The 27,067-nt window shown below is 40.1% G+C and overlaps 2 protein-coding genes across 16 annotated transcripts in view; one reads left to right on the forward strand and one right to left on the reverse strand.

The window, feature by feature from the left end:
• The window catches only part of LOC139766822 (N-acetylated-alpha-linked acidic dipeptidase 2-like), a 140,232-nt gene that overhangs the window by 108,698 nt on the left and 4,467 nt on the right, over positions 1 to 27,067 (forward strand). The window contains exons 16-18 of one of the 3 annotated variants that reach the window (XM_071695748.1): positions 1,976 to 2,068; positions 7,070 to 7,244; positions 10,663 to 11,571. In XM_071695748.1, coding sequence (XP_071551849.1) covers positions 1,976 to 2,068; positions 7,070 to 7,244; positions 10,663 to 10,671 — 277 coding nt within the window. In that variant the 3' untranslated portion in view covers positions 10,672 to 11,571. Of the gene's footprint in view, positions 1 to 1,975; positions 2,069 to 7,069; positions 7,419 to 10,662; positions 11,572 to 27,067 lie in introns of those variants that run through there. The other 2 variants (XM_071695747.1, XM_071695746.1) reach the window with 2 other exon arrangements.
• The window catches only part of Nup54 (nuclear pore complex protein Nup54), a 222,087-nt gene continuing 207,162 nt past the window's right edge, over positions 12,143 to 27,067 (reverse strand). For all 13 annotated transcript variants that reach the window (XM_071695765.1, XM_071695763.1, XM_071695759.1 and 10 more), the window contains 2 exons: positions 16,964 to 17,083; positions 12,143 to 12,941 (listed from right to left, as the gene is read on the reverse strand). In XM_071695765.1, the coding sequence (XP_071551866.1) occupies positions 12,732 to 12,941; positions 16,964 to 17,083 (330 nt within the window). In that variant the 3' untranslated portion in view covers positions 12,143 to 12,731. The remainder of the gene's footprint in view (positions 12,942 to 16,963; positions 17,084 to 27,067) is intronic.

A 27,067-nucleotide genomic window follows, 5' to 3' on the forward strand; every position in this document is an offset into this window, starting at 1 on the left:
TGTATGTGCATGTATTTTTTTTCATACATATTCGCCATTTCCTGCATTTGCAAGATAGCATTAAGAACAGAGGACTGAGCCTTAGAGGGAATATCCTCACTTGGCTCCCCTTCTCTGTTCCTTCTTTTGGAAAATTATAAACGAGAGGGGCTTTCCAGCCCCCGCTCCCTCCCCTTTTAGTCACCTTATACAACACACAGGGAATATGAGAAGTATTCTTTCTCCCCTCTCCCCAGGGATATGCATGTGTGTGTGTGTGTGTACATGTGCATGCATGTGTGTGTAAGTGGATGGGTCTTTCTTTGTCCATTTCTTGGCACTACCTTGCTAATGTGGGAAACAGCAATCGATGTAATACATTAAATAATGAACTGATATACCCTAGCTTGAACCAGGCTCCCAGTTTATTGAACAACCCCTAACAGTAGACAATAGTTGGGTTGAGTGAGGACTGACCTGCCACAATCAGAATTGGAACCTATGCTCTTGATCTTAGGTGGCCCAAGAATGTGTGAAGGTCAGGAATACTAAGCGCCACACCATAGAAGTCCATCTGTTCCTCCTCCTAAGCTTTATGCAATTATTTCTGCCCTTCTTGCATCTTTGAATGTTGCTTGGCATCTGTGTATCTTGTATTCCTTTTGCATTGTGTGCCTTTGTTTACCTGCATGTTTGCACTGAAGAAATCATTAGACTTCTCTCTCTCTCTCCCTCCAGTAATTCCCCATTGCTTGTTCATGCCTTGCTAATACTCCTTTGAAGATTTTGTGGAATGTCATAACACGGTTCATTTCTCGTATCCCAGCATTCCTCCTCCTACTCTCTCCTTAAAATAAGTGTTTAAAAAACTTCATATTATAATTATTTAGGTAGTTGTGTCCTTAGGAGCTTTATGCATTCCATATTGAGTATAAGTGATCACTTTTCTCCAGTAGGGTTCTGTGGATAATGTTTCTAATGGTTGTTGTACATGATGACTAAATACAGCTTTGATGCAGTGTGGATACCTTTACCCTAATTGAAAGTTCTTGTATACATTTGCAAGGAACCTGAATCTCCATGTGTGATTATCCAAATAATTTTGCTTTTTGTTTCCTGACTGTTGAATTCTCAATGTATTACACTATTTATGTAAACCACCATGCAATGCTAACCTTGCTACTTCAAACAAGTGTCTGACTTTTCTTTATTTTGGTATGACAGTTTTTCACCTGGCCTCATGTTATTAGTTTACATAACCTTAGGACCCCTTCTCTAGGGGATCCTGTGGCTTTAAGGATGATACAGTCACTCATAGAAAAAGGGACCCAGTACCCCATCTCTAGGGGCTGCGTAAGCTTCAAGGCTGTGCTACAATCAGTAGTTGGACAAGGGACTCGTTTGGAGTGAGAAATTGTTTGACAGAATTGTATTGTGATTTTACAATCTTGTGAAAAGAATATGTGCTAAGAGCTGTTAGATCAGTTGTACCAGGACCATTTTCCCAAAACTTAACTGTTAAAAAGGTCCAGTTTCGCCACAACCTCCTGGAATACGATTTCCTCACATGAGGGCTAATCCACCCACTTGGATGTTTAACTGCTCTTAGTTGTTGTATATCCCTCTGTAAAAGCTACATACAATATGACTACCATTTAGAGTTTAGCTGTACTTACGCCTATGATGTCTAGTTTAACCTTGATACTTGGTTCTCAGATTCAAGTTACCTGCAGTTTTCCACCATTTCATTAGTATTTATATACATGATGAATACAGTTTTTTATATTTGTTGGAAATTGATGTTTTATCTAAAAATGTTTGAAGCATTATTCCTTTGTATGGATGTAAATGTTTCATGACAAGAAGTGACAGCTCTAAAGATACCAGACAAGGAAATAGCTTTCAGAATAGCTAGCATTGTGTTAAGAAGGAAAACTTAAACATGACAAAGCTGCAAAATGCATAGATATACCAACACAAATTCTTGTACCTTCAGTCCCTTAGCTGTTCGTCACATCAACGACCAGTTAATGATGGTGGAGCGAGCATTTGTTGACCCTCGTGGACTACCTGGCAGGCCACATTACAAGTAAGTTGATCTTTGCCCAGGAACTAATCTAGAATGAAAAGGATGAATGGTTTGCATGTGTGAGCTTGAAGTAAGGTATGGTAGAGGAAGTTTTGTCTTGGTAAGAGGAAATGTTGCAGATAAGAGAGAGAGAGAGAGGAGACCACCCCAGGTCCAAGCCACATGATCAGGCCTTAATGCTACTTGATGGGAATGGGCTTCGGGTATAAATAGAATTGAAATTTAGGGAGAATAAAAAGATGCTTTGGAAGAGGATAAATAAATGCATAAGACAAGAAAACAAAATGGAACATTGATGAAGAGGGCAAGTGGGGATGTAATAACAGATTGTGATGAAGTGAGAAGATGGAGTGAGTATTTTAAAGGTCTTGTGAATGTGTTTGATGAAAGAGTGGCATATCTGGAGAAGGCATATGATAGTTGATAGAGATGCTTTGTGGAAGGTATAAAGAGTGTATGGTGTAGGAGGTAAGTTGCTAGAAGCAGTGATAACTTTTTATCAAGGATGTCAGGCATTTGTACGATTAGGAAGAGAGGAAAGTGACTGGTTCCCAGTGAATATCAGTTTGTGGCAGGGGTGCATGGTCTCCATGGTTGTTTAATTTGTTTTTGGATGGGGTGGTTAGGGAGGTTAATGCAAGAGTTTTGGAGAGAGGGACAGGTATGCAGTCTGTTATGGATGAAATGGCTTGGGAAGTGAGTCAGTTGTTGTTCACTGATGCAGTGCTGGTGGCTGATTCAGGTGAGAAACTGCAGAAGTTGATGACTGAGATTGTTAAAGTGTATGAAAGAAGAAAGCTGAGAGTAAATGTTAATAAGAGCAATGTTATTAGGTTCAGTAGGGTTGAGGGACAAGTTAGTTGGGAGGTGTTTGAATGGAGAAAAACTTGAGGAAGTGAAGTGTTTTAGATATCTGGGAGTGAATATGGCAGCGGGTGAACTATTGAAGTGAAAGTGAGTCACAGGATGTGGGAGGGGGTGAAGGTTCTGAGAGCATTGAAGAATGTGTGGAAGCCAAAAACATTATCTTGGAGAGCAAAAATGGGTATGTTTGAAGGAATAGTGGTTCCAACAATGTTATATATTTGCGATGCATGGGCTATAGGTAGGGTTGTGCGGAGGAGGGTGGATGTGTTGGAAATGAAATGGTAAGAGAGGTGTGTGGTGATAAAAAGAGTGTGGTTGAGAGAGCAGAAGAGGGTGTGTTGAAATGGTTTGGTCACATGGAAAGAATGAGTGAGGAAAGATTGACAGAGAGGATATATGTGTCAGATGTGGAGGGAATGAGGAGAAGTGGGACACCAAATTGTAGGTGGAAGGATGGAGTGAAGAAGATTTTGAGCGATCAAGGCCTGAACATACAGGAGGGTGAAAGGCGTGCAAGGAATAGAGTGAATTGGAATGATGTGGTATACCGGGGTCAACATGCTGTCAGTGGACTGAACCAGGGCATGTGAAGTGTGTGGGGTAAGCCATTGAAAGTTTTGTGGGGCCTGGATGTGGAAAGGGAGCTGTGGTTTCGGTGCATTACACATGACAGCAAGAGACTGTGTGTGAATGAATGTAGCCTTTGTTGTCTTTTCCTAGAGCTACCTTGCGCGCACCGGGGGAGTATGCTGTTTTTCATGTTTGGAGGAGTGGCAATGGGAATGAATGATGGCAGTAAGTATGAATATGTACATGTGTATATATGTTTGTCTGTGTATGTATATGTATGTATACGTTGGAATTTATAGGTATGTGTGTGGGCGTTTATGTATATACATTTGTATGACGGTGGTTGGGCCATTCTTTTGTCTGTTTCCTTGCGCTACCTCACTATCATGGGAGACAGCAACCAAGTATAATATAAGTAATTCTATTTATTTATTTATTCATTTATTGTACTTTCCTTCTGTCTCCCGCGTTAGCGAGGTAGCGCAAGGAAACAGACGAAAGAATGGCCCAACCCACCCACATAAACATGTATATACATACACGTCCACACACGCACATATACATACCTATATATTTCAACGTATACACATACACAGACAGGTACATATATACACATGTACATAATTCATACTTGCTGTCTTTATTCATTCATGTCGGCACCCGCCACACATGAAATGACACCCCCCCCCTCCCCCACATGCACACGAGGTAGTGCTAGGAAAAGACAACAAAGGCCACATTCATTCACACGCAGGCTCTAGCTGTCATGTATAATGCACGGAAACCACAGCTCCCTTTCCACGACCAGGCCCCACCAAACTTTCCATGGTTTACCCCAGTTGCTTCACATGCACTGGTTCAATCCATTGACAGCACGTCGACCTCAGTATACCACATCATTCCAATTCACTCTATTCCTTGCACGCCTTTCACCCTCCTGCCTGTTCAGGCCCCGATCGCTCAAAATCGTTTTCACTCCATCTTTCCACCTCCAATTTGGTCTCCCATTTCTCCTCGTTCCCTCCACCTCTGACACATATATCCTCTTTGTCAATCTTGAACTCACTCATTCTCTCCATGTGACCAAACCATTTCAATACACCCTCTTCTGCTCTCTCAACCACACATCTCTATTACCCTTTCATTACTTACTCGATCAAACCACCTCACACCACATATTGTCCTCAAACATCTCATTTCCAACACATCCATCCTTCTCTGAACAACCCTATCTATATCCCATGCCTCGCAACCATATAACATTGTTGGAACCACTATTCCTTCAAACATACCCATTTTTGCTTTCCGAGATAATGTTCTCGCCTTCCACACATTCTTCAATGCTCCCAGAACCTTTGCCCCTTACCCCACCCTGTGACTCTCTTCCACTTCCATTGTTCAATCCGCTGCCAAATCCACTCCCAGATAAGTATTTCTCACATACATTCTTCAAAGCATACACCTGATCCACACATCCTCTACCACTTCTGAAACCACACTGCTCTTCCCCAATCTGATGCTCTGTACATGCCTTCACCCTCTCAATCAATACCCTCCCATATAATTTACCAGGAATACTCAACAAACTTATACCTCTGTAATTTGAGAACTCACTTTTATCCCCTTTGCCTTTGTACAGTGGCACTATGCAAGCATTCCACCAATCCTCAGGCACCTCACCATGAGTCATACATACATTAAATAACCTTACCAACCTGTCAACAATACAGTCACCCCCTTTTTTAATAAATTCCACTGCAATACCATCCAAACCCGCTGCCTTGCCGGCTTTCATCTTCCGCAAAGCTTTTACTACCAATTTTCTGTTTACCAAATCATTTTCCCCAACCCTCTCACTTTGCACACCATCTTGACCAAAACACCCTATATCTGCCACTCTTATCATCAAACACATTCAACAAACCTTCAAAATACTCTCTCCATCTCCTTCTGACATCACCACTACTTGTTATCACCTCCTCATTTGCCCCCTTCACTGAAGTTCCCATTTGTTCCCTCTTACGCATTTTATTTACCTCCTTCCAAAACATCTTTTTATTCTCCCTAAAATTTAATGTACTCTCTCACCCCAACTCTCATTTGCCCTGTTTTTCACCTCTTGCACCTTTCTATTGACCTCCTGCCTCTTTCTTTTATACATCTCCCACTCATTTGCATTATTTCCCTGCAAAAATTGTCCAAATGCCTCTCTCTTCTCTTTCACTAATACTCTTACTTCTTCATCCCACCACTCACTACCCTTTCTAATCTGCCCACCTCCCACGCTTCTCATGCCACAAGCATCTTTTGCTCAAGCCATCACTGCTTCCCTAAATACATCCCATTCCTCCCCCACTCCCCTTACATCCTCAGTCTCAGTCTCTCCTGGTACTTCCTCACACAAGTCTCGTTCCCAAGCTCACTTACTCTCACCACTCTTTTCACCCCAACATTCTCTCTTCTTTTCTGAAAACCTCTACAAATCTTCACCTTTGCCTTCACAAGATAATGATCAGACATCCCTCCAGTTGCACCTCTCAGCACATTTACATCCAAAAGTCTCTCTTTTGCGTGCCTATCAATTAACACGTAATCCAATAACGCTCTCTGGCCATCTCTCCTACTTACATACGTATACTTATGTATATCTCTCTTTTTAAACCAGGTATTCCCAATCATCAGTCCTTTTTCAGCACATAAATCTACAAGCTCTTCACCATTTCCATTTACAACACTGAACACCCTATGTACACCAATTATTCCCTCAACTGCCACATTACTCACCTTTGCATTGAAATCACCCATCACTATAACCCGGTCTCGTGCATCAAAACTACTTACACACTCACTCAGCTGCTCCAAAACACTTGCCTCTCATGATCTTTCTTCTCATGCCCAGGTGAAAATGCACCAATAATCACCTATCTCTCTCCATCCACTTTCAGTTTTACCCATATCAATTTAGAGTTTACTTTCTTACACTCTATGACATACTCCCACCACTCCTGTTTCAGGAGTAGTGCTACTCCTTCCCTTGCTCTTGTCCTCTCACTAACCCCTGACTTTACTCCCAAGACATTCTCAAACCAGTCTTCCCCTTTACCCTTGAGCTTCGTTCCACTCAGAGCCAAAGCATCCAGGTTCCTTTCCTCAAACGTACTACCTATCTCTCCTTTTTTCTCATCTTGGTTACATCCACACACATATAGACACCCCAATCTGAGCCTTCGAGGTATTATCTAAATTGTATACTTTGTTTTATGCACGTTCAGAAATGCATTATATATATGGAAAGTAGTTACCAAAGTGAGGAAAAACCTTAGAGTATTTGTCAAAATCCTTCATCTATCATCATGTACTGATAAAAAAAATGTTAGGCTAGCTTTTTTGGATGTATATATAAGTATGCAGTGCTATATGAGTGTTTTAAAAGTTATATTGTTATTTTGACTTGTATATCAAGGAATTTTTCTGTAATTGCTTCACTTTAGTTTTCTCCTAGCCTGTATGGAAAATTGTTTTTTCATGGAATTTGTACCTAATTACTTTAATCTTTAATTGCAGCCATGTGATATCAGCACCTTCTGAAACGGATTCATATTCAGGAATTGCATTTTCTGGTTTAATGGATACCCTCAGTGCCATTAAGGATGCTCCTGAGGGTGACCACCAGGAGCTGTGGAAGATATTTGCTCATCATCTGGCTGCTGTAACCCACAGTCTTAATACTGCTGCAAAGGTTCTTACAGATGATCTTTGGTAAAGAAAATTTAACAACTAAAGCAGAAATATTGAAAAGATGGTTACAGTCAATTCAGAAATTTGTTGAAAATGAAGCTTCTTTCTCTCTAGCTATATATATATATATACACACACACACACACACACACACATATTTTTTTTTTTTTTTTTTTAAACTATTCGCCATTTCCCACGTTAGCAAGGTAGCGTTAAGAACAGAGAACTGGGCCACTGAGGGAATATCCTCACCTGGCCCCCTTCTCTGTTCCTTCTTTTGAAAAATTAAAAAAAAAATGAGAGGGGAGGATTTCCAGCCCCCCGCTCCCTCCCCTTTTAGTCGCCTTCTACGACACGCAGGGAATACGTGGGAAGTATTCTTTCTCCCCTATCCCCAGGGATAACACACACACATATATATATATATATATATATATATTTTTTTTTTTTTTCAAACTATTCGCCATTTCCCGCATTAGCGAGGTAGCGTTAAGAACAGAGGACTGGGCCTTTGAGGGAATACCCTCACCTGGCCCAAATCTCTGTTCCTTCTTTTGGAAAAATTAAAAAAAACGAGAGGGGAGGATATATATATATATATATATATATATATATATATATATATATATATATATATATATATATATATATATTCATACCATTCGCTATTTCCCGCGATAGCGAGGTAGCGTTAAGAACAGAGGACTGGGCCTTTGAGGGAATATCCTCACCTGGCCCTCTTCTCTGTTCCTTCTTTTGGGAAAAAAAAAAAAAAAAAAAAAAAAAAAAGAGGGGAGGATTTTCAGCCCCCCCGCTCCCTTCCCTTTTAGTCGCCTTCTACGACACGCAGGGAATACGTGGGAAGTATTCTTTCTCCCCAGCGACAAAGTATAATAAAATATAAATAATATTTTTTTTTGCTTTGTCGCTGTCTCCCGCGTTTGCGAGGTAGCGCAAGGAAACAGACGAAAGAAATGGCCCAACCCACCCCCATACACATGTATATACATACGTCCACACACGCAAATATACATACCTACACAGCTTTCCATGGTTTACCCCAGACGCTTCACATGCCCTGATTCAATCCACTGACAGCACGTCAACCCCTGTATACCACATCGATCCAATTCACTCTATTCCTTGCCCTCCTTTCACCCTCCTGCATGTTCAGGCCCCGATCACACAAAATCTTTTTCACTCCATCTTTCCACCTCCAATTTGGTCTCCCACTTCTCCTCGTTCCCTCCACCTCCGACACATATATCCTCTTGGTCAATCTTTCCTCACTCATTCTCTCCATGTGCCCAAACCATTTCAAAACACCCTCTTCTGCTCTCTCAACCACGCTCTTTTTATTTCCACACATCTCTCTTACCCTTACGTTACTTACTCGATCAAACCACCTCACACCACACATTGTCCTCAAACATCTCATATCCAGCACATCCATCCTCCTGCACACAACTCTGTCCTCAAACATCTCATATCCAGCACATCCATCCTCCTGCGCACAACTCTATCCATAGCCCACGCCATGCAACCATACAACATTGTTGGAACCACTATTCCTTCAAACATACCCATTTTTGCTTTCCGAGATAATGTTCTCAACTTCCACACATTCTTCAAGGCTCCCAGGATTTTTGCCCCCTCCCCCACCCTATGATCCACTTCCGCTTCCATGGTTCCATCCGCTGCCAGATCCACTCCCAGATATCTAAAACACTTTACTGCCTCCAGTTTTTCTCCATTCAAACTTATCTCCCAATTGACTTGACCCTCAACCCTATTGTACCTAATAACCTTGCTCTTATTCACATTTACTCTTAACTTTCTTCTTCCACACACTTTACCAAACTCAGTCACCAGCTTCTGCAGTTTCTCACATGAATCAGCCACCAGCGCTGTATCATCAGCGAACAACAACTGACTCACTTCCCAAGCTCTCTCATCCCCAACAGACTTCATACTTGCCCCTCTTTCCAAAACTCTTGCATTTACCTCCCTAACAACCCCATCCATAAACAAATTAAACAACCATGGAGACATCACACACCCCTGCCGCAAACCTACATTCACTGAGAACCAATGACTTTCCTCTCTTCCTACACGTACACATGCCATACATCCTCGATAAAAACTTTTCACTGCTTCTAACAACTTGCCTCCCACACCATATATTGTTAATACCTTCCACAGAGCATCTCTATCAACTCTATCATATGCCTTCTCCAGATCCATAAATGCTACATAAAATCCATTTGCTTTTCTAAGTATTTCTCACATACATTCTTCAAAGCAAACACCTGATCCACACATCCTCTACCACTTCTGAAACCACACTGCTCTTCCCCAATCTGATATATATATATATATATATATATATATATCCCTGGGGATAGGGGATTAAGAATACTTCCCACGTATTCCCTGCGTGTCATAGAAGGCGACTAAAAGGGGAGGGAGCGGGGGGCTGGAAATCCTCCCCTCTCTTTTTTTTTTTTTTTTTTTTTCAAAAGAAGGAACAGAGAATTGGGCCAGGTGAGGGTATTCCCTCAAAGGCCCAGTCCTCTGTTCTTAACGCTACCTCGCTAATGCGGGAAATGGCGAATAGTTTGAAAGAAAGAAAGAATATATATATATATATATATATATATATATATATATGATATGTGTCCAGCTGTCTGCAATCTGAATGACATGCATGAAACCCAGAGTTATGCAGTAAAGTCAAAATTACATTTACATGCAATATTTCATATAGGTATTTTCACATTACACTGCTAAGAGGTTTTTCTTTTAATTTTCCAAAAGAAGGAACAGAGAAGGGGGCCAGGTGAGGATATTCCCTCAAAGGCCCAGTCCTCTGTTCTTAATGCTACCTCGCTATCGCGGGAATTGGCGAATAGTATGAAAAAAAAAAAAAAAAAATATATATATATATATATATATATATATATATATATATATATATATATGCTTTGTTTCATTTATGAAGTAAAATAAAGATATTACCATTTTAAGATCTTGATTATATGAACTGAAAACATAATTTTACCCTTTAGAGTAAGAACTGTAATTCAAGTAGATTATTAAAGGTATTTTGGATGTTTAGAGATTATGCATATGAAAATGGTGCAAGGAAGACAATATTAGTTATAAGTAGGTGAGTATGATAGAGTGAATAATGGACTGAGTGAACAAATGTTTGTGTGAGAAAGTTTGAGGGAGTCGGAGTACATTGAAAAGAGTTTGACAGGTAGATAGTGCAAGTCATAATGAGTGATTACTCGCATATACATATTGGGAGGTAACTTGCTGTTGTAGGGCTCAACTTATATACCAATGGAACCAAGGCTTAGCAAGTTTCTTAAAGCTATAAGTACAATTATGTTTTTCATGTCTGCCATTTCCAGAGTAAGTGAGGTAGCGACAGAAGATGAAGAAAGGCCACATCTGCTTGCATCCATTCTCTAGCTGTCATGTGTAATGTACCAAAATCACAGCTCCATATCCACAACCAGACCCCACATACTTTTCCATGGTTTACCCCAGACACTTCACATGCCCTGGTTCAGTCCATTTACAGAACATCACTACTACCTACTTTGAATTGTACTGCATGTCATTTTTGTTAATTTTCCCAGACTTGCAGAAGAAAACATTCTTCTCCATGAACATGTTCAGATATGGTCAACATAAAGTTCATTACTCTTGAAGACTTTGGAGGATAATGATTATCATGTTCCCCTTTATAATCTTTTTTTCCTCTTGCACTAGCAACTTATTCACCTAATACATGCCTGTCGCTGTTCTTTCTACATCTCATTGGATCATTTTAGGTAGTTTTATGTATTTCTTAATATATTTAAAGGCATTTTTGACATTCCAGGATGTACCTTGCTTCTCTCACAACCATTGTAATATGCTTTACTGAAAAGAGGTATTATGTTCACTGGTAGGTCCTCTTTCCATGCTGACTCTCGTAACTTGTTCCCTTTTTTGTGATATAATAGTCCAGTACATTTTCACCTTTTCCCCCCATAATATTTTTCTCTTGCTTGTTGTTTTATAAGCCATTTATTTGACTACACTTGCAACCTACCCTGGTATTGCTCTGCTCTAAATTTCAACTTGTAAATGCTCTTTACCTTGCTTGTAAGTTTAATCATCCAGAGAGACATTCAGGTATGATCCAAGTCCATCTGACAAATAACATTAATAATTAACTCGTTTCTTTCACCCACTTGAAGAAGACACCTTTGACATGTCCTTTGCAACTTTTCATACAAGCAGCTTTTGGTCCATTTGAAAAGTTCCTCCATCACCCCCCCCCCCTGGAATTCCAATTTCTCTAATAACTAGTTTTGAAGTACAGTACCAAGGCAAAGCCTTGTTAAAGTCACCCTTCTCAAGATATATTACACCCCCTCAGAAAAGTTCAGAAGATTTCACTGCATACATTCCTAATCTACTTCAGAATTATTTGTTCAAACAAATGTTTCTTCTTGAGAAATGCAAAGTTCGTTATAGCCAAGAATAAGTCTGACCATTTATGATTACTTTTTCCAGCACTTTGCACACCAAGCTTGTAAATGAAACATTGTCTGGAATTCAGGAGAACATGTATCCATTGATTAAACTAAGAAAAGTACTACAATCATTGTCTTCCACCCATCTGGTCCAGAATGAATTTCAAATGAGTTCTTAAACACTAACATCAGTAGCATTTCTTGGGCATTTTTGTGCTGTGATAAATTTAGCTGAAGTGACACTTAGTATATATGCCATTGGTGGGTCAGGATCATTCATAAACCCCACTTATATTCTCTTGTTTATGTGAATGCCTCCCAGGGTTTAATTTTCATTACTTGATGAGGTAAGTCAAACAATTAATTTCTTCATCTTTCATTGCTGTCAGTCAGTAGTTGCGAGTTTTTCAGCCCATTTTATACGATCCTGAATTGATAAATTGCATGTGATCATTATAGAAAAATAAACAGTATTTTGTTTCAGCATTCAATGCAGGACTAACATTCACTTCAATACAGTAAATACCTGATATTATGATATTTTCTTCTATGGAGATAACATATCTGGGCTGCGACATAAGAAATGGGCACAACTATATTGTGAACACATGAATATATGACAATAGAAGTGTTTATACAGTTTTGCATACATTAATGGACACATGCATAAAAAACACATGTAAACCCACACCAGTTACTTCAGGTGAAAGACTTTGCACATGAAAACTAAACCTCAAGTAAGACTCAACATATATCACCAGTGTGTGCATGAGAAATAAATGATAACCCTTCCCTATTCAGCAGTTGCATTGTTAGGTATCATATCACTTAAATATCTTGTACATGCCATATATATGCACTAAAGAATCTTGCAAATCAGTGTCTATGAAGTAGATAACAGTATGATAATGTAATTCTGATCCTTATAATGGAATTAGCAAAATATGAAATTCTTAAGATTTACGTTGTATTTCCTCCATCATATTATCAACCGTTTGTATGTCTTCTTTTAGAACACCAACCACTGCTTGAAGAGCATCATGCTGCCATGCCACATACTGTGCAACTTCTTTTTCCTTATCACCAACAAGACCATAGCGTGGACCACTACGGGAATTTCCTGGCTTGACAGACATCTGCGCCATAAGTTCATTCAAACATCCCTGTAAAATTAACAATAGTATGAAATACCAAGCTACGACCATAGCTCTGGGATGACAAGTTGCATGCAAAGCTTCTTCATTCATATTATATGATTACAATTTCCCATAACCAAAAGTTACAAGAGCAAATATCTGCACAGGGAAAAAGATTTAATAACTCCAATTTCCTATGACTAACAGTTATCCAGGCAAACACTTGTACAAGGGAAAGCTTCTCTGTTTTGGTAATCCAATCCTTTAAACAGTAAAGAATATGAACAGACTATTATATAACATTACTACAGGTGTAAGTTTAAACATGTCTGTAAAACTGATCTTAGTCTCTAACTCTGAATTGATGATACATATATATTAAATTACTATCCACAAGTAGTGGCGGAGTGAGAGGGAGATGGAGTGAGTATTTTGAAGGTTTGTTGAACGTGTCTGATGACAGAATGGCAGATATAGGGAGTTTTGGTCGAAGTGGTGCGCAAACTGAGAGGGTCAGGGAGAATGATTTGGTAAACAGAGAAGAGGTAATGAAAGCTTTACGGAAGAATAAAGCCGGCAAGGTGGCGGGTTTGGGTGGTATTGCAGTGGAAGTTATTAAAAATTTCATTCAAACAATGATACATGAAAATGCAAAAATGTGAAAATTTACTACAATTTTTGAGAATTTTTTTTTTTTTTTTTAGTGATATACAGCACTATTTGTAACGTTATGCAAAAAACTAATGGAATATACTTAAAATAACTTCATCTATGTACTACTGGTCATATAAAAAAAGGATGTGAAGATGGAGGCAGATCTTTTACTTTTAGTATTAATAGCTAACATTTCACAGGTGGAAACACACCCTAATCATGCCTATCCTGGATAAAAGGAACAGTGTTTTGTAGACTTAACAATTAAAGGTGGAAAGGTAGTACGATGTAGGAAACAGAAAAGGCATCAATGCTTGATATTATCTTCACACCTATTAGCATAGATACTGAAAATATCATAAATGATACACCAATTATGCTAAAGTTTGATGATGTAGTAATGAGAATGTTAAAAAAGCAGAGGTGAAACAAGCCTTAAAGAAGAGACACAATCACGGAAAATACAAAATCTCAACAATTTCTCTGGTATGTTAGAGGCATGTGAGGACAGGAATAAGCGGAGACTTTTCCCAAGGCCATTCCCTTGATGGGACTTCCCAGATGGAATGGGAATCAGAGATATATATCAATAGATAGTCAAAAACCAAAGGAACTTCAAGATGTGTGTGCAGTGGAGATATAAACAGCACTCCAGCCAGCTAACATTTACAAGTTATAGGAAAGCACTAAATGAGTATATCAGGATAAGAAAGGAGGAAAATAAGAAATTTTGAAAACAAGATTGTGGACAAGGCAGGAGAAAATCTGAACCTTTTCCATAAATTTGTCAGGAGTCAGTTGCCAGTTGCACAGCATCTACTCAGGCTAAGGGATTCATTGGGGAATAATAATAGAGCATGATATAGGGATGCATAAGGAGTCAAATGACAAGTTCAATAATGTTTTCATTGAGGAAGACACTGTAGCTCCAACACCAGTGAGATGATGGGATGGAGAGCAAGTTTTAGAAAACAATAAAATATCTAGAAAGGACATTAACAGAATACTAAAAGATCTTGAACCATACAAGGCTCATGGTTCTGATGAAATCTCACCATAAGTGCTCAGAATGTGTGCAAATCCACAGGATAAACCTCCTGATATACTGCCAAAGATGTCACTGGAGAGAGGAAGAGTGCCATGGGAATAGTAAATAGCAAATGTCATCACAGTCTATCAGAAAAAAAGAATGGAAACAGGCACTGAACTGCACACTGGTCTCACTAATGACTGGGATCTTTAAGGTTCTGGAAAAGGTAATTAGATTCAATGAACATTCTTGGTATTACCATATCATCCACCCTATCTTGGAAACCCCAAGTTACTGAGAGTCCTGTTTCGATGGTGAAATTTCTTTTCTTGTGAACAGTTGTTCAGTTTACACAAGGGACTGATCCATCCATGTATGGAGTATTGCTCTCACATCTAGGGTGGTTCTAGCTCTGTATCCTTAACTGACAAAAGTTGAGTCAAAAGCAGTCTGACTTATAAACCCTCCCAAGATGACTTCAAAATCTGACCTGCTTGCCCTATGCTGCAATGTTGGTTTACTTTCCCTCTTCTGTGGGTATTACTTTGGTTTTTGCTCTTGAGAGCTGGCTGCTTATCAGCCCCCACCACTAGCTAGACCACACAATACTATGCAAGCTGCTGTGTCACATGATTACTGTGTGGCTGCTGGCAACTCAAGGGTGGGCTGTTTTATCTACTTATCTATCTATCTGTTCATCTATCTATCTATCTATCTATATTTGTGACATCTGTTCCAACTGGAACTCCCTCAAAGGGGTGGCCATGGCAATAGTCTCCATAACCAAGGAACTCAAGTGCCGCTTCTTAGGCTTTAGTGCCTCATCCTTAACAGGTCACTGGCAGAGCGCAAGTTTGGCGCAGTATTTGTAGAGGCTCCTACCCAATGATCCTAATGACTACTACTATCTAATGCTCCTACCTACTATTTCTATCTAACGTTTCTACCTAATGCTCCTAACTAAATGTTCATACCAACTACTTCTACCTACTGCTCCTACCATTTTGTCAAAAGGCAAGGCTAGCACATGGTGCTCACTGCAGGAAAATCTGGAGTTATGAAGAATGAGCTGTGAGTGTTAAGTGTTGTCAAGTGTTACATACAACAAAAAGAAATTGCATGTTTTTGGACAGAATGCCAGTAATCCACATGTTAGTGAAGCAGAAAGAAAAGAGAGCTACCTGGGGTTTATAGGGCAGAGTAGAGGATACAGGTATGTCGAACATATTCATATTATTGCAAGGCTGAGATGATGTGTTTTGAAATTAAACAGTGGGAACTATGGGAGATGTAGAAAGAGATATAGGGAGAAACTGGGTTTTTGCACTACTAAATTTAACCAGATTGCTGCTAACCCATTCTGAGATGGTGCAAAAGTCTGAATGAAAAGAAGTTATGTTCAAGGCAATATAAAGAGAGTGTATTAAAAAGAGGAGGAAATATGCACAGTGGAATTATCAGCATAAGAGTCAGAGGTTGAAGAAGACTGTTTGTAGAAAGAAGAAAGATAAAGTGGCATGCAGCAGAAGAGAACCCTCAGAGACAGCATCATTGATAAGGTAAGGAGGAGAAGTCACTAGATCAGTGGCTACTCCACTAATGTGACTACACAGGAATATATGCATTAGTGAACAAAGAGAATCAGACAAGCTGAAGGAACAGAGTTTGAAAAGTGAAGACTAATGTCACATCCTGTCAAATGGTTTAGAGAAGTTAAGAGGCAACAAAAATATTTACCAAAAACCTTAAGAGATGAGGACAAGAGGTGAGTTACAAATGAGAGAAGGTAACAACCAAGAAAGTCATACCGGTGATGTGAAAAAAGGGAATGGGATTCTAAATGTTTAAGAGAGTGTGAAATAAGGAGAATTTCAAAAATCTTGGAGGCACCAGAAATGAAAGTGATGGAACATACTAAGAAGGGATGGAGAATGATGCCAGTGGCCTGTTAAGAGTGAGGCACTAAAGACTAAGAAGTGGCACTGCAGTTTACAGGCTAGGGAGAATGTTCCAACATTGCCAAATCCTTGAGAAAGTTCCTAGGGCAATGGACATCACAGATATTGACAGACAGATAGATATGGCACTAATGCTAGAGCTACACTAAAATGTGAAAGATGAAATAAATCAAGTGCAATCAAAATCTGTTTTTCAAAAACATGAAAATGCTTCACAGTGCTGCACTATTATGATCTAATTAAAAGATATCTACTACTGCCTCCAAGGGTATGAGAAAGGAGTCTGGGAGTCACAAGAGAATCACTGATGTCATACATACTATGGTGGTGAAACTAGAAAACAAACTTCCAAGCACACAACTGAAAACATGATTTAGAGCAGTCACTGAAATGCTACTCTGTATTACCCGGTATTGTGTAGGCTGCATGAGCTGCATATACAGGTCCTCAAGTCGCATGCGAATCTGCTCCTCTGTCTGGTCAAGTGGCACCCCTCTTTTGCGCTCTACTTCTTGTGCTGACACCAACTAAAGAAGTGCAAGGTATTGTATAAGAAGCCTATTGTAAATAAATTTGAATAATACAATGACAAAAGAACCAACATAATCAATCCTCTAAATTTTTTTCACACTTGACTGCTGTTTCCTGCATTAGTGTCAAGAACAGATAAAGAAAGGCCACATTCACACACATCCATTCTCCAATTGTCATGTACAATGCATCAAAACCACAGCCCCGCATCCACAGCCAGGCTCCATGGTTCCCTCGGCGAAATCACATGCACTGGTTCAGTCCACTTACAGCATGCTGACCCCTATATATCACGTTATTCCAATTCACTCTATCTATCCTTGGCACACCTTTCACCCTCCTACACATTCAAGGCCTAATCACTCAAAACCTCTTCAACTCCATCCTTCCATCTCCAATTTGCTTTCCCCCTTTTCCTTCCCTCCTTTTCTGACACATATATCCTCCTTAACCTCTCCTAATTCATTCTCTCCATACATCCAAACCATTTCAGCTCTTTCAACCACACTCTTTTTATTACCACACCTCTTTCTTACCCCTTTTATCACTTACATAATCAAACCACCTCACACCACATAGTTATATCCTCAAAACAGTTGACTTCCAACACATCTACCCTCCACCACACATCATCATCTACAGCCCATGCCTTGCATCCATACAACATTTTTGGAACTACAGTACTTCCAAACTTTACCATTTTCACCCTCCAGATAACCTCATTTCCACACATTCTTCAATGCTCTAAGAACTTTCATCCCTTACCACCCTCTCTATTACTCACTTCCACTTCTATGGTTCCATTTGCTGACATGTCCATTTCCAGGTATCTAAAATACTTTACTTCCTCTAAATTTTCTACATTCAAAATTACATCCCAAGTAACCTGCCTCCCTACCCTGCTAATTCAATAACCTGTTTTTATTCACATTTACTTTCAATCTCCTCCTTTCACCACTTTTCCAAACTCATTCACCAACTTCAGTATCTTCTCCCTCAAATCTATCATCAGTGCTGTGACATTATCAAACAACTGACTCACTTCTCAGGCCTCCTCATCCCCTACACACTGCATACTCACCCCTCTCTTGATGACTCTTGCATTTACCTCCCTTACTACCCCATCCAAAAACAAATCAAATAGCCATGGTGACATGACACATCCCTATTGCAGACCCACCTTCACTTAGAACCACTCACTCTCCTCTCCTCCCACTTGTACACTCGCCTAACACCCTTCATGAAAACTTTTCACTGCTTCTAGCAGCTTTCGTCCCACATCGCACATTCTCAAGACCTTCTATCAACCGTGCCATATGCTTTCTCCAGATACATATAAGCCACATACAAAGTTTTCTAATTCTCTAAGTATTTCTCATACACATTCTTGAAAGCTAATACTTGATCCATACATCCTTTATCACATCTAAAACACAGTGTTCCTCCCCAATTGGATGCTTTGTACATGCACCCTCTCAATAACTACTATCCCAAACAACTTAGCATGTATCCTCAACAAACATATACCTCTGTAGCCTGAACACTCACCCTTGTCTCCCTTGCCTTTAAGCAATGTTACTATACATGCATTCAACCAATCCTCTGGCACCTCACCATGATCCATACATACAGTGAAAATCCTAACTAACCATCCAACTACAAAATTCACCCAACCCTTCCTCAAGAAATTCAACTGCAATACAGTCCAATCCATTTGCCTTGCCAAATTTTATCTAACACAAGGCTTTCATCAACAATTCTCTCTTCACCAAATCCCTCTCCATGACTCATTGCATACTATCCTGATGCAAACATCCTTCATCTTCCATCCTATCATCAAACACATTCAACTGTCTTTGAAAATACTACATCACCTTACCATGTCATCATTATCTAACACCACTTCCCCCTTATGCTCCCTTCTCTGAAGTTCCTATTTGCTTTCTTATTCATTAAACACTAAAGGCTTTTCAAAACATCCTCTTCTCCCTGGAGTTTACTGTTACTTGTTCATCCCAACTTTCATTTGTCCTCTTTTGCAACCCCTGCACCTTCCTGACCTCCTGTTGCTTTCTCTTATATATCTCCTAGTCATTTGTACTCCTTCCCTAAAAGTACCAACCATATACCAATCTTTTAGCTTTCACTAGCAACTTTTACCATCTCACCACCTACTACCCTTTCTACCCAACCCACCTCCCACATTAAGTGTACCACATGCATCTCTTGCACGTGTCAGCACTTTTCCCTAAATACTTCCCACTCCTCACCCACTCTCCTAGCTTCATTCACTCTCACCTTTTCCCATTCTATACTCACTTTCTCATGGTATTTCTTCACTTAAGTTCCTTATCCAAGCTAACTTATTTTCACCACTCTCTTGTTATCCATAATGTTTCCTCTTTCCTAAAACCTCTACAAATCTTCACCCTTGCCTCTAAAAGGTAATTATCAGACATCCCACCAAATGTCTCTTTCAGCACATTCATATCCAAAAGTCTCTCTTTTGCTCTCCACTTAACTAGTATGTAATCCAGTAACATCTTTCACAGATGAATACTTGTGTCTCTCACTCTTTAAACCACGTATCCCCATCACAGTTCCTTTTTCAGCACACAACTCCACAAGCTGTTCACCAATGACAGTTGCACTGATGAATGTCCCATGCCCCCCACCCAGTCATATCCTTAACTGCAACATTACTAACCTTTGCATTTAAATCACCCATCAATGATACCCAGTCTTTTCCATTGAAACTGCTGACACACTCATTAGCCACTCCTAAATCATTTGCCTCTCATCATCTTTCTTCTCATGGCCTGGTGCATAAGCACTAATAATCATCCAAATTTCACAGTCCACTTTCATACTTATCCACATCAGTCAAGAATTCCATACATTCTTTCATATATTTCCATAACTCCTGCCTCAGCAGTAGAGCTAACCCTTCCTTAGCTTTTGTCTTCACAGCAACCACTAACTTTATTCTTAAGACACTTCCAAACCATTCTTCCTGTGCCCTTGAGCTTTGTTTCACTTAAAGCCAGAACAGCCAAGAACCTTTCCTCAAACATACTTCCTATCTCTCCCTTCTTCTCATCTTGTTTATATCCACACACATTCAGGCAACCCAATCTGAGCTTTCAAGGAGGATGAGGATGCCCTACTTGGCTCCATCATTCCATCTTTTAGAAACTGAAATATACACTATACATGGTAAAAGTTAAAAAGAAAAAAAATTTTAACCCCTTTCACAGAATACAAGTTGTTAAGTCACGGTTTTCTTCCTAACAGGATTTCATAAATGAATACTGTGTAAGCAATACGAACAACCTACTCCCTTAGAATTGTACTAAGACAAAGTTCTTATAATAGCCAGTGGTTCACCTAATAAAAGCCCCTGAAGTCAGGATCACCTTGTGCAATCCACTGCACATTGGCGGTATCATAACCAATTAGGTAGGAGGTGCTGCTACAGTGGAAAGTACAAGAAGCTTATAATCAGGAAAAGTTATCAAGTTGCAGCACCTCAAGGGATACTATAGTTTTATTAGAGTATCCAAGTCTCACCCTGCCTTCTCATGATAACCTTGTTATTACACCCTTTAGGGATGGAACTAAAGGGGAAAGCGTTGCCCAATTACATCAGAGAAATACTTTTAGATTTGGAAAAACACATGAGGGGTGTCACTTTCAGTTATTTTTTATTTTTGACAATCTTGGAGCCTTGCTACCTCTGGAAACAGAGTGCTGGAGTTGCCCTCTGCCAGTGAACCTGTCAAGGGTGATGCATAATAGGTTAAAAAATGGCACTGGATCCTACCATTTATGCCAAGGGTTAAAGGAGACAAGTGATTGAGGGTATTGACGCTGAATGTGAATGGTATGACTGGTGAGAGTAAAAGGAAGGAGACTGTGGAGAGGTTTAAAAGTTTTAGTGTGGATGTGCTAGGGATTAGGGAAACCCATATCCTTGGGGAGGGTGTGTGGAGTGAAAATGGAAATGAACGCAAATTCTGGAAGGGCATGAAAGGAGATGTGGTATGGACGGGGAATGAGTTAAAATTATCGGGGAAGAAGAAAAGAAGGATGTGCAATTCTGCTATCACCAAGAGTATGGGAGGGTGTTATAGAGCATAGATGAAATGAATCAAGAACAGAGTGGGTGAAAGGAAAGACTGGCATTGTGAAGTGCGCATGGGTATGTGTACATGCGCCAGTGAATATGAAGACTGTTCAACGTAAGGATGAAATGAGGCTTTTTTGGAGAAATTTGAATGCTGTATAAATGGTTTTGAGAATGAGAGAAATGTGGTTGTATTGGGTGATATGAATGTGAGTGGGTTGTGATGAAATTAGTGAGATATTTGGTAAATGGGGAGTGCCTGGATGAAATGAGAATGGAAATAATCTTGTGGTCAATAGTGCTGAGAGGGGTTTATTCCTTACAAACATCTTTTTTCAGCACAAGATGATTCACAGGTATACGTGGATGAGGAATGATGGAAGACAAAAGGCCGTGCTAGATGCTAGAGTCATGAGAGGACTCTTTGGAGACTGAACATTTTGCATTTCTTGTGGGGATAGGAATCAGGGAGAAGTGGAGGTATGGCATAAAAGAGAATGGAGAGGTAGAAGGAAAAAGAAAATAATGAGGGGAGGAGCATGAAAGGAAGGTAACCGAAAGCTTATTTGGAAGTGCATTGAATTTAGGAATGCAGTCATGAGTGAATCAGTAGCTGGATACAAGGTAGTGAGATATAGGAATAAAAAGGTCATTGCAAGATGGGCAGATGATACTGGAAATGTGTGGAAAAGCAGAAAAAGGCATATGGTAGATTGCTCGCCATAAATGTACCAGTGGAAGTTCAGCAAAGGAGGACAGAACAATACAAAATATGTACATGGAATGTTAATACACTGATAGAGGAAAGCAAAGAAAGAGTACATGAAGATTTTGGAAGGAAGTTAAGTGGAAAGTTTGGGATAATAAGAGACTAAACTGGAAGGAGGTGGAAAAGGAAAGTGGATGTAAGAGTGGAAATGTTGATGTGAGAAGTAAGAAAGGGGAGTTGCTGAATCAAAAGGAAGAAGTGAAAGGAAGATAAATAGAGTATTTTGAAGAGCTAATGAATGAAGAGGAGGTAGCAGTTATTACATGCAAGGGTATGGAGGATGGAAGGAAGAGGATACAAGTGCAAGGGCTATAGCAAAGAGGGAGGTAACAAGGGCAATAATGAGGCTGAAAGGCATCTGGAGTGGATGGGATTATGGCTGAAATGCTGAAGTATGGAGGAGAAAGTGTGATAAGGCTAATGCATTATATATGTAATTCATGTATGTAATATATGTAATTTGGTGAAAGCTATTATCATTCCTTTATTCAAAGGAAAAGGTGCTGAGGATGTATGTAGCAATCATAGGGGAATAAGTCTATTAAGTATACTAGGAAAAGTCGTTTATCTAATTACCATACAAAACTGCCGTCTCCTGTGTTAGCGAGGTAGCACAAGGAAACAGATGAGGAATGGCCCAACCCACCCACACACACACGTATATATATAAACACCAACACACGCACATATACATACATATACACTTCAACGTATACATATATGTACATACTCAGACATCTACATGTATACACATGTACATATACATACTCGCTGCCTTCATCCATTCCCATCACCACCCTGCTACACACGAAACAGCTTCCCCCCACAAGCAAGGCAGCACCAGGAACAGACAAAAGAGGCCACATTCATTCACACTCAGTCTCTAGCTGTCATGTTTAATGCACTGAAACCACAGCTCCCTTTCCACATCAAAGCCCCACAGACCTTCCATGGTTTACCCCAGATGCTTCACATGCCCTGGTTCAATCCATTGACAGCATTCCAATTCACTCTATTCCTTGCATGCCTTTTACCCTCCTGTATGTTCAGGCCCCAATTTCTCAAAATCTTTTTCACTCCATTTTTCCACCTCCGACTTGGTCTCCCGCTTCTCTTTCTTCCCTCTACCTCTAACACATATCTCTTTGTCAATCTTTCCTCACTCATTCTCTCCATGTGTCCAAACCATTTCAACACACCCTCTTTTGCTCTCTTAACCACACTGTTTTTATTACCACACATCTCTCTTACCCTTTCATTACTTACTCGATCAAACCACCTCACACAACATATTGTCCTCAAACTTTTCATTTCCAACACATCCACCCTCCTCTGCACAACTCTATCTATAACCCATGCCCTGCAACCATATAACATTGCTGGAACCACTATTCCTTCAAACATACCCATTTTTGCTCTCTGACTCACTTCTGCTTCCATGGTTCCATCCACTGCTAAATCCACTCCCATATACATAAAACACTTCACTTCCTCCAGTTTTTCTCCATTCAAACTTACCTCCCAATTAACTTGTCGCTCAACCCTACTGAACTTAATAACCTTACTCTTATTCACATTTACTCTCATCTTCTTTCACACAATTTAACGAACTCATTCACCAACTTCTGCAGTTCCTCACCCGAATCAGCCACCAGTGGTGTATCATCAGTGAACAACAACTGACTCACTTCCCAAGCCCTCTCATCCACAACTGACTGCATACTTGCCCCTCTCTCCAAAACTCTTGCATTCACCTCCCTAGCCATCCCATCCATAAACAGATAAAACAACCATGGAGACATCATGCACCCCTCCTGCAAACCAATGTTCATTGGGAACCAATCACTTTCCTCTCTTCCTACTCGTACACATGCCTTGCATCCTTGGGAAAAACTTTTTACTGATTCTAGCAACTTACCTACCACACCATATACTCTTAAAACCTTCTACAAAGCATCTCTATCCACCGTAATCTATGCCTTCTCCTGATCCATTAATCCATCTGTTTTTCTAAGTATTTCTCACATACATTCTTAAAAGCAAACACGTGATCCACACATCCTCTCCCACTTTTGAAACTACACTGTTCTTCCCAAGTCTAATGCTCTGCACATGAACTTTACCCTCTCAATCAATACCCTCCCATATAATTTCCAGAAAAACTCAACAAACTTATACCCCTGTAATTTGAATACTCACCTTTATCCCCTCTGCCTTTATATAATGGCACTATGCACGCATTCCACCAATCCTCAAGCACTTCATCATGATCCATACATACACTGAACATCCTTACCAACCAATCAACAACACATTCACCCCCTTTTTTGATAAATTCCACTGCAACACCATCAAAACCTGCCGCATTGCCGGCTTTCATCTTCCGCAAAGCTTTCAATACCTCTCTAGAGATTCACCAAACCATTCTCCCTGACCCTCTCACTTCACACACCACCTCGACCAAAACACCCTATATCGGCAACTCCGGCATCAAACACATTCAACAAACCTTCAAAATATTCACTCCATCTCCTTCTCACCTCATCACTACTTGTTATTACCTCCCCATTTGCCCCCTTCACCAACGTTCCCATTAGTTCTCTTGTCTTTTGCACTTTATTTACCTCCTTCCAAAACATCTTTTTATTCTCCCTAAAATTCAATGATACTCTCTCATACTCAACTCTGATTCGCCCTCTTTTTCACCTATTGCACCTTTCTCTTCACCTCCTGCTGCTTTCTTTTATACATCTCCCAACACCAACTCTGATTTGCCCTCTTTTTCACCTATTGCACCTTTCTCTTGACCTCCTGCTGCTTTCTTTTATACATCTCCCAGTCATTTGCACTACTTCCCTGCATAAATCATCCAAGCACCTCTCTCTTCTCTTTCACTAACAATATTACTTCTTCATTCCACTATTCCCTACCCTTTCTTATCTGCCCACCTCCCACTTCCTAATGCCACATGCAGCTTTTACACAAGCCATCACAGCTTCCCTAAATACATCCCATTCCTCAACCACTCCCCTTATGTCATTTCCTCTCACCTTTTGCCATTCTGCACTCAATTCTCCTAGTACTTCCTCACACAATTCTCCTTTTCAAGCTCACTTACTCTCACCTCTATCTTTTCCCCAACATTCTTATTTTCTGAAAACCTCAACCCTACTGTACCTAATAGCCTTGCTCTTATTCACATTTACTCTCAGCTTTCTTCTTTCACACACTTTACCAAACTCAGTCAACAGCTTCTGCAGTTTCTCACAGGAATCAGCCACCAGTGCTGTATCATCAGCGAACAACAACTGACTCACTTCTCAAGCTCTCTCATCCACAACAAACTGCATACTTGCCCCTCTTTCCAAAACTGTTGCATTCACCTCCCTAACAACCCCATCCATAAACAAATTAAACAACCATGGAGACATCACAGCACCCCTGCCGCAAACCAACATTCACTGAGAATCAATCACTTTCCTCTCTTCCTACACGTACACATGCCTTACATCCTCGATAAGATCTTTTCACTGCTTCTAACAACTTGCCTCCCACACCATATATTCTTAATACCTTCCACAGAGCATCTCTATCAACTCTATCATATGCCTTCTCCAGATCCACAAATGCTTTAGTAAATACATATCCATTTGCTTTTCTAAGTATTTCTCACGTACATTCTTCAAAGCAAACACCTGATCCACACACCCTCTACCACTTCTGAAACCACACTGCTCTTCCCCAATTTGATGCTCTGTACATGCCTTCACCCTCTCAATCAATACCCTCCCATATAATTTCCCAGGAATACTCAACAAACTTATACTTTTGTAATTTGAGCACTCACTTTTATCCCCTTTGCCTTTGTACAATGGCACTATGCAAGCATTCTGCCAGTCCTCAGGCACCTCACCATGAGTCATACATACATTAAATAACCTTACCAACCAGTCAACAATACAGTTCTTTAATAAATTCCACTGCAATGCCATCCAAACCCGCTGCCTTGCCAGCTTTCATCTTCCGCAGAGCTTTGACTACCTCTTCTCTGTTTACCATATCATTCTCCCTAATCCTCTCACTTTGCACACCACCTCGACCAAAACACCCTATATCTGCCACTCTATCACAAACGCATTCAACAAACTTTCAAAATACTCACTCCATCTCCTTCTCACATCACCACTTCTTGTTATCACCTCCCCATTTGCCCCCTTCACTGATGTTCCCTTTTGTTCCCTTGCCTTATGCATTTTATTTACCTCCTTCCAAACCATCTTTTTATTCTCCCTAAAATTTAAAGATACTCTCTCACCCCAACTCTCATTTGCCCTCTTTTTTGCCTCTTGCACCTTTCTCTTGACCTCCTGCCTCTTTCTTTTATGCATCTCCCATTCATTTGCATTATTTCCCTGCAAAAATCGTCCAAATGCCTCTCTCTTCTCTTTCACTAATAATCTTACTTCTTCATCCCTCCACCTCTCACTACCCTTTCTAATCTGCCAACCTCCCATGCTTCTCATGCCACAAGCATCTTTTGCGCAAGCCATCACTGCTTCCCTAAATACATCCCATTCCTCCCCCACTCCCCTTACGTCCTTTGTTCTCACCTTTTTCCATTCTGTACTCAGTCTCTCCTGGGACTTCCTCACACACGTCTCCTTCCCAAGCTCACTTACTCTCACCATTCTCTTCACCCCAAAATTCTCTCTTCTTTTCTGAAAACCACTACAAATCTTCACCTTCGCCTCCATAAGATAATGATCAGACATCCCTCCAGTTGCACCTCTCAGCACATTAACATCCAAAAGTCACTCTTTTGTGCGCCTATCAATTAACACATAATCCAATAACACTCTCTGGCCATCTCTCCTACTTACATATGTATACTAATGTATATCTCTCTTTTTAAACCAGGTATTCCCAATCACCAGTCCTTTTTCAGCACATAAATCTACAAGTTCTTCACCATTTCCATTTACAACTTAACACCCCATGTACACCAATTATTTTTTTTCATATATATTCGCCTTATCCCACATTAGCAAGGTGGCGTTAAGAACTGAGGAGTGAGCATTAGAAGGT

This window comes from Panulirus ornatus, chromosome 58, assembly GCF_036320965.1.
Source record: "Panulirus ornatus isolate Po-2019 chromosome 58, ASM3632096v1, whole genome shotgun sequence".
In the NCBI taxonomy this organism is placed as follows: domain Eukaryota; kingdom Metazoa; phylum Arthropoda; class Malacostraca; order Decapoda; family Palinuridae; genus Panulirus; species Panulirus ornatus.